The sequence below is a fragment of the Gavialis gangeticus genome, unplaced genomic scaffold (assembly GCF_001723915.1).
Source record: "Gavialis gangeticus isolate Ggan-Ray unplaced genomic scaffold, GavGan_comp1, whole genome shotgun sequence".
Taxonomy (NCBI): domain Eukaryota; kingdom Metazoa; phylum Chordata; order Crocodylia; family Gavialidae; genus Gavialis; species Gavialis gangeticus.
This window is the reverse complement of record NW_017729009.1, coordinates 12,679,442-12,691,839: the sequence shown is the minus strand read 5'-3', so window position 1 is coordinate 12,691,839 and position 12,398 is coordinate 12,679,442. Positions and strand designations below refer to the sequence as shown.

At 46.1% G+C, this 12,398-nt stretch overlaps 1 protein-coding gene across 3 annotated transcripts in view; it reads right to left on the bottom strand.

Moving 5' to 3' along the window:
- Positions 1–12,398, bottom strand: part of LOC109292585 (peroxidasin-like) — a 75,465-nt gene that overhangs the window by 47,902 nt on the left and 15,165 nt on the right. For all 3 annotated transcript variants that reach the window (XM_019510100.1, XM_019510099.1, XM_019510101.1), the window contains exons 3-5: positions 7,937–8,008; positions 500–571; positions 196–267 (exon numbers count right to left, since the gene is read on the bottom strand). In XM_019510100.1, coding sequence (XP_019365645.1) covers positions 196–267; positions 500–571; positions 7,937–8,008 — 216 coding nt within the window. The remainder of the gene's footprint in view (positions 1–195; positions 268–499; positions 572–7,936; positions 8,009–12,398) is intronic.

Genomic DNA, 12,398 nt, shown 5'->3' with positions numbered 1-12,398 from the left:
GCATATCTTTTGGAGACACGGGCAGCCAAACATAGGAATAGTCTTTGGTATCAACCAGTCAAACAAACAGAGCGGCTCCTGATGCAATGTTGCTGCAGTCCTACCAAGGTCACACGCATCCATTTGGGTACCAGACCCCCTTTAGTTTTCTAAAAGGAATCACATAAGAAGCCACCACCGCTCTTCAGTACTTACAGCTGCTCCAGAGAGTGGAGCCCCTTGAAGGCATGCTGCTGGATGCTCTGGATCTCATTTTTATACAGGTAGCTTTGGAGAGAGAAGGAAACAGAACCACATTAAGCACTAGGATACTTTGTCATTTGGTGCATTTCAGGGGATTAAAGAAACAGTGGAAAAATACAGCTGGAGCTTTCCAATTAATATTAGCAGCAATGCATCAATGGCATCTACACACTCGCAGCTTACAAAAGCATGTACTTGATTGCTAGTGGTTAGAGAGGCTGTTAGGTCTTATCAGGGTTAGGAGCTAGGCACTCACAGGTATTTCAAGTTCTCCAGATCTTCAAAGGACCTTCTTGCAATTTGTTTGATCAAGTTATTGTTCAGTAACCTGTTGAAAACCAGGAGAGAAAGCACAACACATGAATATAAACACTCCTATACTTTGTCTTTAGTTCTTCAGTTGCAGAGAGTTTAAGCCCAGAAGGGACCATCAGATCAAAGCTCACTGGATTATAACACATTGACCACTACAGCTTCATCCTGACAGGCACTGAGTGCCTCTTAACATGGGATCATACCCAACTTAAACTAAGCCCCATGTCATTTCTTTGCCTTGTGGCACCATGGGTGTATCTACATGTGCATTAATGCGCTTTTGTTAACGCGCATTAAATCTAGTATTGCCATTATGAGGTACTAGGAAAATGTGCTTTAGCCTATCTTAATGAGCATTAACTCAAGAGCATGGTTTTTTAGTGACCCTTAAAGTGCATTAGCTTGTTTTAATGCACATTAACAAAATAGCACAGCTTTTAAAGTGATGCTTTACTGCACTTTAAAATAGGCTGAAGAGCGTTAACGTACATGTGTAGACGCGCCCTGGCTTTCACTGCAGCACCAAGCTGCAATCTGTCTTTTTAAAAGCGTTTTGTGTCCTGCTCATGGACAAGAGTCAATGCTGGAGAGCAAACCTCCCAGGTTGAGAGTGATGAGAGCAGAACACACACAGAGCAAATGAACATGTCATTGCATCGAAGAAAGGCAATGGTAATAAACACGGAGCAAATCAACATGTCACTACTCCAGCTAAAAATAGTGGTAATAAAACAAATGCTCCTGGGATCCAATTGGTTTCCAGGCAGAGGTGGAAAAAAAAGTGAATAGCAAAACAAGCACAGGCCAGCATGAGGTGATTTAGAAATGACTCTTAGGACTATTTCAGGTCAGTGAGCGTGGTGCAAGATTTCAATACAAAACCTATGGATGACAGTGCTCCAGCCAACGAGCATCTGATTTGCATGTGCAATCCCCATGATTATGCATGTAAAAAAAACCATGCGTGTGCCAATGAGCACAGAGGCGGGTTTCATTTAGCCATTACCCAACTGGTGCCTGCAATCGTGGTAAGCACGTGTCTAGGTGCCGTGGGATATTTCACCGGCAATTGCCGCCAAGCCTAACAGCGGTGAAACTGAACCAATGGCTTATGAACAGCTCTTGAATACAGACGGTCGACCCATTCATCCTAGCTGCCGAACTGCCTCTCTCTGAGCCTGTCGCTCGTGCTGTTTGCTGATGCTCAGAAACTGGCCACTCTTGGAGTAGCCACAGGATGGAAGAAGTTAGCAACACGAAAGCTCAAACTGGGGTAATACCCAGGCCCCAATTCTCAAAGCTCTCCACGGATGGGACCCCGAGGAAGAGTCATGCTCTTTCTTTGCCTGCCCTGGTGATCTTCTCTGGCAATTATGCTCTTAAAAAACCCACAAGAGCCATTGCCTCCTGCAGGGTAGCTTGTAGGAATAGGGCTCAGAGATCTCTCAGTAGGGCCCTGGTGTTGGCAACCCCTGCTGGTAGAGCCTAAAAAATAATGGGCAAAGCTCACTTCTTGCAAGCAGCGATCTCCAGAGGGGGTGAGCAATGCTGGGCAAGCCAGAGAGACTCGTGCTTCTTGGCTGCAGGGGTGTCTTAGAAACCGCACTCGTCCTCTCTGCAGGAGCTGCCCCCAGCTACAGAGGAGAAGATCTGGAGAGAAATCAGCAGCGAAAGCAAGACAGAAAGGAAAGGGTGGAAGGTCAATACAGAAAGATGCTGGGAAACCTCTCTCTGCAGCTGGAAGCAAGGCTCAACACCCTGGTGTTGGCCGAGCAGCTGCTTCTCCTCCCACCTCCCTGCAATGATAAGGTCCTTGAGACAGCCTGTTTCTAGTGCCAGCAAAGCTGAAATAAAAAAAAAAAAAATAGCTCCTGAATGCTCAACAATTAACCTTGCTGCTAACGAGTGCTGGCAAAAGCAGCCCAGGCAGACATCACTGTCTATTCGCTCTCCTGGAGTAAATGCTGCAAAGGCAGCAGCAGCATAAGCATCCCTCAGCTTGAAGGACCAGCCCCAGGCATGGCCGGGCCTCTGGGTCCCCAGGGCTGCTTGATCCTTGGCCTCAGTTGAGACCACCAGATGGGATGGCAACGCATGCCAGCTGCGATGCCATTTCCATGCCTGCCGACACCTGTCTGCTAGCAACGGGACTGACGTCAACCACCCATTGCACACAGGCAGCCAGACAGCTGCAGGGTGGTGCCATCCCTTTGAAGTGGGGACTTTTCTACCCTGGGCACAGACAAACAGTCAATTTGCACTGAACTAAAAGGGAGCAAGACCTATGGTAACCAGCCATCTGTCCCCTCCTACTCTGTGGTAAGCGAAGGCTAAATCCGACCTCCTCGCTCGCTCCCTGCAGCTGGGCTGTTTGTCCCTATCCAACGCTCTGTACAGCACCTGGCACAACGAGCCTCTAGGAATTAATTCAGTAATCCTAAAAATTTGAACCTGGACTCAATCCCACAAATGAAACCCTTTCCATGACCAAACCCAGCTGCTATTTTCAAAAGGTTAACCCATCCGTTTCCAGGAGATCAGCCACGAGGAAATCTGCTCAAGGCAGAGCTTCCACCAGCAGGATCATTCATCCCAAGCAAAACCAAACACCAGCCCTCGGGAAACAAGCCACACACACACAGAGCAAGAAGCAGATGCAAGAGGCTACAAGCCCATTCCTTAAATACATTTAAAAAAAATCCTCTAGATACCTGATGAGAGCTTAGAAAGTCATTGGAAGCAGAAATATCTCAAGCCTTCCTTGTGCTTTAGAAGAGACTCAAAAGCCAGATTTATTTTTTCCTCAATTTTGAAAGCACATCCCCTTTCCCTGACAAGCAAAGCTGATCCAAGCATGCAAGAGGCAGTGAATCAAAAAGAAAGATCCTTCCACACTGCAACGGTCCTTGGAAACACAAGAGCTGGTGCAATAGCAGCACTTTATTTTCAGAGGGGGAAAATACTCATTTCTATGGTCTACACAACATGATGCAAGGAAGTGGAAATCTTCGGTCAAGAAAGCTACCTCCAGAGAGAGATCAGGATATAAGACCACTTTTCTCAGTCCTGCAAAGATTTTAGGTGTTTATTCTGCAAGCTGTTGCATGTAAAATACTCCCAATTTCCAGGCATGTCTGCCTCTGTAGAACAGTTGGTAAGAGCTGCACCATAGCCCCGTTTCCATGATGGGGCTCAGGTTTTCGACCAGTCTCCCCACTGATGTGACTAGCAAAACTCCCAGGCTCCTACCACCTTCAGATGAGGGTGGAAAGCTCCCAACAAGCATCGGCTGAGGGTGAACAGATCTATTGAGAGTAGATATGCCAGAGCAGATAGGGTGGGATGATGGGAAGGACCACAGCAGGAAAGAAAAAAAAAAAAGAAAAAGTCTATTTACACTTACGAGTTCTTCAAGCTAAAGGCCAAGTGTCAGGCCTACAACATGTCAGTAAATTTTGCACCATATGCCTCTAAAATATGTAAGCGGAGACACCAACAACATGGCTCCTATTCCTGCTCCAGAAACGTAGATGAGACCCCTCATTGTCTAAGAGAAAAAAATCAAGCGGCCAAAGGGTTTTTCCTCCCTTATTTGCCAAGCACAGATAGAAGAATACTTTAGACAATGCTTCTTGTTGCAGTTTGTAAAATCAGTAGTGCTATTGTTCTTTGATGATGCAAGAAGAGTGATCTTGGACGTGGGTGTGCACTGCCCTTCTCCCCATTCAACAGCCCATGTACTACTATCACGGGGGCATGCCATTTGTTTTTCTCCTCTCATTTACTGGCATGTTCGAGAAGCAGAGAAGGGAAATGCCATAAAAATATTTACTCAAAAGCCGTGTTTCAGGGATGTATTTGGTAGCCGTGTTGGTCTGAGACAAAAAGAAATGCAAAGAGCTCTTGGTTCAGAGGCGATACCTTTTATTACACCAAATAATACACTGCAAAAAAAATAAAATTTTAAAACACTGCGATTTCTTAGTTGGTCTAATAAAAGGTCTCTGAACCCAAATAATCTCTGAACCAAGAGTTCTAGATTTTTGCATTACTCAAAGCCAGACTTGCTTGTTATGCCTATCTGGAGAAACTAAATTTGTATTGAAGTATTATTTCAATGTGCAGCCAGAAATTCCCTTTTACTGACAAAATGGTTTGGAACAGCCTGTTCCCAAGCGAGATACAAGAAACACTTGGGAGACTGATTTCAGAAAGGGCTTCACAGACCAGCCTCCCAACTAGCTCCGAGGAACCATGCTGGGCTATGCCTTGAAGTGGAGACAAAAACGTGCACTTTCCCTGATCCTTGCACAATAAAAGGATTTATTCTGAAACCCACAAGCTCCCTCCAAAGCCATTTCTCTCTCTCTCAGTGCTTGTCATCCACAGCTTCCCAAGCAAGCTAAAAAATAAATGAGCAATGACACCCCCTTGGGCCCCCAAGTCACTAGGGAGGTGATGACAACTGGCCAGAAGCACTATGGATCCAAGATTGCCCTCTTCTTGAGATCTCTTGAGCATATTATAACCTTTGTAGCAGCATGATGCTGGCTGTTGTGGTTCCTCTGCTTTACCTGGGGCAGGTTTGGGTGTTGTGTTGTGGCAGGGTGGATGGTGTAGTTTTGCTAAGAGGTTAGACACTAGTTTTGTAAGGGATGGTTTAGATAGGGATGATCCTGCTTCAGACAGGGGGTTGGACTAGGTGTGACCTTTGGAGGTCCCTTCCAGCCCCATTTCTCTAAGGGCAGAAGGCACAGGGGCTATGATAGGAATTGGATGGTATAGGTCACCAGCCACTAGTCATTAATACCTCCACAGTCTTGACACTTGTGCCACTCCCTGGAAATACCATGGGAAACCTCGAGGCAGCTGTATTAAGGAGCACACGTGCATGTCTCATAACCCCAAAGGAGGGTCGCCAAGCTCAAATTCGTTACCAGTACAGGACTCCAGCACAAATGTCAGAAAGAGACAGCGGAGACCTGCAGCCTTTCAGGAGGCTCCATAGGCAACTGTTTCTTTCGGAAGTACTGCTATTAATCCTATCTCCTGCTCCATCACCTGTGCTGAATTGCAATGTGAAAACCCCTGCAAGACTAACTAATTTGTTGGCTGTTTATGCAGCTGCACAGTGCTGAGCCCCACTGCACAGCTGGGGGCCAGTCACACCCGACGGGGAGATGACAGACATGCAAACCTATCATGGTAAAGGTGGGACACGAGCCTAAGCACAGGTCTGCCAGCTGCTTTCATTTCACTTGGGTTCAGCTCGAGCTAGTTTGGTAGTCCTGCTTTGCTCCCTGCCAAGCATCTCTCTGCAGCACAAAACCATGACATCATTTGGATATATATATAATTTTTAAACTCAAGAGAGTTTTAGGGTCAGACAGCAGAGTTCAGCAGGTCTGGATGGAGGCACATTGCCACACTGCACAAATACAAATCGGCATCTTTGGAATAAGATGTACCCCTGGCTAAGGTCTTTCCACCTCGGTTTATCCAGCCAGGCATTTGTGCTCCACTTATTGCTGAATCTGAGCCCTTTGAAGAGTGACACTATACAACTCCACCCCACAGCCTGACCAGCATTTATCTTTTAGATCCGTTCCCACTCATCCCCCCAGAAATATCTGCAAGATTATGAACCCTTGTCCCAGTATCTTGGATAAAGACCTTTGTCCATTATGATGCTGGCTAAATTAATGGATCTGTTATGACTTTGTTTTCTCCTATCCCTGCATAGGACTGCTTCATACTATTGGCCTTGTAGAATAGGTGCCCCAAGTTACCCAAAACGTGGTTGAATCTCAAATCACAAGATCACAGTACATGACCTGCTGAACATCACTGCATTCAAATCCACGTGTCATCACTGTGATAGGATCTGCTCTCATCATGCCCAACTTCAAGGTCGCATTGGGAGTCCTCACTTTCAAGGGAGCTAAATGCAACTACAATTTGACTTTAAAGCAAGGAGGCAGAGACAGACCGATCACCATGTCTGGTGCTTTGGGAGTTTTTATTGGCTCATTCAAGCAGAGCTGACAGAGTTGCTGCAATATAATATACCCGAGTTACAGGGACACCCATCACATGGGTTTCCTTCCAGTCTGTTGACTCAGCTGATATCAGCTCTGCTGTCAGGGTTTGACATCCTGCAGGCCAACTGCATCAAGCTTAGAGTTGCTCCGCAGAGCCTGAGCAAATTTGGAGGGTGAAGGAAACATGACTGAGAGCTGGGTGGGGGGAAACCTTAGCACGTAGCTAACACCACAGCTGCCTGAGGACTCATGCACCAAAACAGAAGAGAGACTCCAGTGCAACACCATGTTGTACAAGCAAAAAACAACCCTGGGGCACAGCTGTTTCCACCACCGGATGGACTCCCAAACTGGTTGCTGTTGTCGCTCGTATTTGCAAACAGAAGCTGGGACTTTGAGCGCTCTTGATGCTCCATCCAGATGCACAAGGGATACAGACAACCTCCAAAACCCTTACCTGGTGTCTTCCTGCCACCTTCCCTTCCTCACTTTGTCCTCTCAGAGTTTTGGCCTCTCTCGAAGTCAGGCTGCAAAGCTAAATCAGGGCTCTTTGTATGCTCAGGATAAAAAAAAGCAGATTCCTGGCCACGATGTCATTTGTGCACCATGAGCTCATATTCTTTACAGCAAAGGTGTCTAACAAGTCCCTTTAGTTTGAAGCAGAAGGTTGTTAGCGGATTATTCAGAAGCAAACTCCACTACAGACCTTGAAAAGAGAACGGTTTTCTCCAAGAGCAAAGAAAATGGAGCTCCCCATTCCCGACTGTTGTAACCAAGTGAGCTCCGGCATGAAGTTTGCAGAACAAAAGGTCGAGTGTTATTAGAAACCAGCGGGCTCTTAAACGCAAAGACGTGAGCTGTTCTGGTAGCACCCAACTGAGGTCAGCCTGACCCAGTGAAACAAATGGCGGGGTCTGCAGAGATTCAGAGGTCAGACTATAGGGAGGACACTATTAGGACTCCTACTACATAGGGCAGCAGACAAGGATAGCTTTGGAGTAAGAGTATTGGGTGCTCTGCTCTTCATACCTGCATCAATGCAATTGCTTAATAGAGTATTCGGATCCAACTTCTTTTTTTCCCTGCACATGGAGTGATAACCAGGACTAGTAACATAAGCACTGCAGTCGCTTACTGCTACCTACTCTTCATATCATTCAGACGTCTCTCCTGCATCGGGTACCCACAATTGCCTAAATGAAGGAACTGGCTGTTACGCTGGCACTGAACCATGGATGGCTGTGCCTATAAAACCTAGATTGTCTCAATTTTCCCCGTTTTCAGAAGCACAGGACTGCATTACAACTGGAAGGCCCTTAAGAGGGGGGACAACTTACAGTGTGTTGAGGTTCTTCAGTCTCTTGAAGGCTCCAGGCTGGATCGCTTTGATGTGGTTGAAACGTAAATCCCTGAAAGCAAGAAGATTTCGATCAATGCATGCCTGACAGAAAGATGATTTATGAACACGTCATCATCAGCGCTTTAGATTTCCACATGTGAAACCTAAAGGAGCTAGCAAAAAGAAGGCAAAATATCTTTTCAGAAGGTAGCACTATATGCACAGGATCCTTTTCTTAAGCAGATGGGCAGCTGCCAAGTTTTGAAAGGAATCGGGCAATTAATTTGTACACAATTACCTGGTCACAAATAGTTGGAGCACTGAGATGCCACGTGCCATTAACAAGCGTACTTGCTCGGAGGTGCTACCTTGCACATTCAAATGAGGCAAAGCTACATAAACCATACCCTGTTCCTTTTTGCTAGGGTACCAGCTGACCTGTGCTTTTATAGTCTTAGAAAGGGGACGCGGCATTTCCAACCTGAGTTTGAAGGGAACATTTTCAGTGGCAGCTGCATAGCAGCACCCATCTAACCCCAGACTTGCATGCAAACTCCTGCATCGTGGCCTCAAGCTGCAGCATGGGAAATTTAGTTTGGAGAAAAAGGAACTTTCTGACTAGGAGGGTGGTCAAGCATTGCAACAGGCTGCCTAGAGAAACTGTGGCATTGCCATGCTTGGAAGTTTTGAAGAGCAGGGTGGACAGACACTTGGCCGGGACGGTTTAATCAGGGATGACCCCCCCCGGAGCAGGGGGAGAGGACTACATAATCTCACAAAGTCCCTTCCAGCCTGAGTTTCCTATGATCTTATTCCTGCATGCAAGCAGTCTGCAAAGGCATGTCCCAAAATAGAGATGCACGTGCAGGGCTACCCAGGTGTGTAGACAGCTTTGTGGACTTGCTCTTTCAACTCCAGCCAATTTTACTTCTTTATTTTGCCTTAAAATAGTTCAATCTGGCTGACTGGCCTCATGTAACAGGCATTTCTTATCCTGCTCACAAATGCTCCGAGAATCAATGAGGCTTATTGCTGTCTCCATTTCCAATTTATGCCAACTCCAATTAGAGTGAGTCCTGGGGGTGTGGGGGATGGCAAATGTAAAGGGGGGGAACTACACTGACATGAAGTCTAAAACTATAGTCTTGATTGCTAATTGGATAAAAGCCAAATGACTTAACATGTTTGACCAAGTAGAAAACAAGGCTATAAGAAATGTCTGCTGACCCAAGTCCCACTATAGTGCAAGCTTTTGCAAGACAGAAAACAACACGCACGAAATGAAAGACCCCACCACAACCGCACACCACCTAAAACAGAACAAGGGTGAAGAAGATTTTGATCTTATTCTGTTTGCTTTAGTTCACGCTTCAAGGTTCTTTGGGTAAATCTGATATCTTTTATTAGACCAACTCAAATAGTTGGAACAATTCTTCTTTGCAAGCTTTTGGGTATAAATACCCTTCGTCAGGCTGAGGAAGCATCTGCAGTTGGTGCTGCCGTCGGAGAAGCTTCACGCATTTCATTCCTGAAGATTGCATTGAATTTTTCCCCTTAAACGAACAGAAAAAATGATTTGCATGGATTTTCAAGCATATGATGTTCCAATAAGGGGGCAGGGTAAGCCTTTAATTTCAAGTGCAAGTGTCAGATCCCCTGAAATCCTATTTACAGAACTTAAAAATATGCTAGAACCTCAGAATTTTTTTTTTCCTGATGATACTTCCATTGAAAAAACAAGGAGTCGGCGAGGTAAGAATTTGTTGTGGAAATGAGAAGTCTGCCAACACGTGCGAGTTTTTGTGATGCTTGGATGAACTGTAAACCGGGTTCGGTCTGGGCGGTAATGATTCAACTGGCAATTTGTGGAGGTGAGTGAATTTTTTTTACGAACATTTTTTCCTGCTGAAAACTGAGGTTTTATAAAGCAATCAAATACCAAAATCCCTGGAAAATAACCTTAGATTATATGTTACTTTTTGATAGAACATCCCAGACTAAAAATGCATGTCTTGATTCAATCAGAAATTTCAAATTCTTGCCTTGTGCTGTTTTTTCCTTTTTCCCCTCTGAACCCAATACAACGACTGCCATTACATTGAAAACCCTCCAAACTGAAACAACTTGGAATAGTTTAATGGTTTTCCAAAAACTAATTTGCTGGGTTTTGACCCTCTCTGCTGATGTGCCTGATGTTTAATTATTGCATTGCTCAAAATGCAGAAGGCAGGGTAGATGTGCATCTTTATAGACTAACTGAATAAAATATATAGGCTAGCTTGTTCAAAATGCACTTTCCTCCATATTGGCTGCAAAATCGGCTTATGGGTGATTTTCTATACACTATTGTCTTGATCTTATGAATTTGGATGATGCATACCGGTCCGGGTGATGGTAGACTCCATACACCTGAATAAAAAGAAGGGTGGCATTGCAACTCGTTTGCTATTCTCTATAGCCTTGCTAAGAGAAAGTGAGGAAAGGCTAGCGGTGAAGAAACGCTAACTTGATGGACACCTTGTTGCATGCACATAAAGGCCTCATTCCCCCAGGGGCCTGCAAGGAGCTGTGTAATTTGTCCAGGCAGCTGGCTACAGGTAACGGGAAATATAACAAATAAATGGAAGGAATACGTCAAGGTGCAGGCCGAGTCGGCTGGCGCTTCAGAGGGACAGCGGGAAGCAATCAGTGAAGTGTAAAACACGGTTTAGGTCAGACGGTAATTTAGGTCAGACAAAAAGATTAGAAACAATTAATTGGTTCTGGTCAACACAACTAAATGCTTTCATCTTGCAGTATGCCTTCCTCCCTCGCTCTCCATCTCACATCCCCTTGCTCCAAATCGAGCTCCTTGCAGACACCTCCCTGGAAACAATGAACCAAGTGAAGGTCTCAGCCACCCATGTCCCCTTTTCACAGCACAGCACCACTGAGGTTTTCCCTTCACAGTCTCTAATTCCCAACGCAAATCCACTCTGCTTTGCAGTCGAGACCACACGCTGACCCTGGTCCATTGACCTGCGCCAGCCCGTGAAAACATGCGCGAGATCCTGAGCTTGCATTGCTGGCGCCCCGGCCGGCAGACTCCTGGGAATGCAGAAACTTGCTCCGGTCTCTACGGTTGGAAAGCAAGAGCCCCTTGCTTGGCTCTGCAGCTAGCAACAGACCTCATGGACTTCCAGCAACAAAATGCTTCTGGAAAAAATCAGTCCCTCGTTTCTTATGGGAAGAGGCTGCTGCATAACCACATTCATCTCTTCCAGCTCCTGGGCCAACCCAGCAAAAACACAAGTAATATGCCTCCCAGGTGAAAAATCATGAGGTCACCCGCCAGCAAAACATTACATAGCCCAGGACCCCACTATCCCACTGTTCAAATCCAGTTTAGTTTGGCGTCAGCCGCAATCGAACCCCTTCATACAACGAACGTGTCATGAAGACAAAAGCACTCGGAACAATATTCTGCATAAGCTCGCCAACTCCAAACGGGGAGTTAGCCCCTCAGCCACCCAAACCACTGCCCTGGCTCCCAGTTTGTCCTGTGCCAAGCATGCATGCCCTGCGTAGGAGAGATCTGTACATGCGAAGCACCTTGACCCCTTTCTGAACGATAGCTGCCGATGCATCGCAGGATGCCTGCAGCCGACCAGCCTAAGGAGCACGTACCCGCTGGTTGGCATCGCCCCGCCTGACATCAGAAGAGCAGTGGCCGGCGGGACAGAACAACTGAGACAAACTGAAAATGTAAGACGCCTGCCGTGCAACCATCCAGCAGCACACAAATGTCTGAATTTGCTTCCTCACCAGCACCCAAACTTCACACCACAGCTGAGGAGACATGACTACAGATGCAGGAGAGGCGAAGAAAATACCCGACGGTGAAAAAATGGACATTTCAGCAGCCGAGCCCTTACCAGAGGCTAACCAGCCATGGTTATAACCACTTACATACCGGAGTCGGATGCTCCAAGGAATGAATGAAGTGGGCCAATACCAGGGGTTCAACCCCTGCGACTGCGGCACAGCCTCAGACTATGCAACACCTGCTGCTTGAAGGCATGGGTACAATGAAAGACTTTGCAAAGCAGAATAAATGAACAAAAGCATGTGGAAAATGGTCAAATGTGGTATAGACACATGAGAAGGACTGCTTCAGATGGGATTTGCAAATGAGTTCAAGGGGGCTGGAGCCCACAGTCAACTGCAAAAAAAGAATCAGTGAAAAAGTTAGATACCTAAATTTCCTTATGCCTCCTTGAAATACCCTGGGGGAGGCTCTCTCCACAACATGCCTTACTATATATTATATCTCCCTTAATATGTATAATAGTACATACAACACCCATAGCATCTAAGGCCAGGGCAGACAAGCTGGAGACATGATGTCTATGCCTCAAAACTTACTGTGCGAACAAGCATTCCCATCCCCTTCACTGACCTCTCTCTCCCCATCTTCAAGA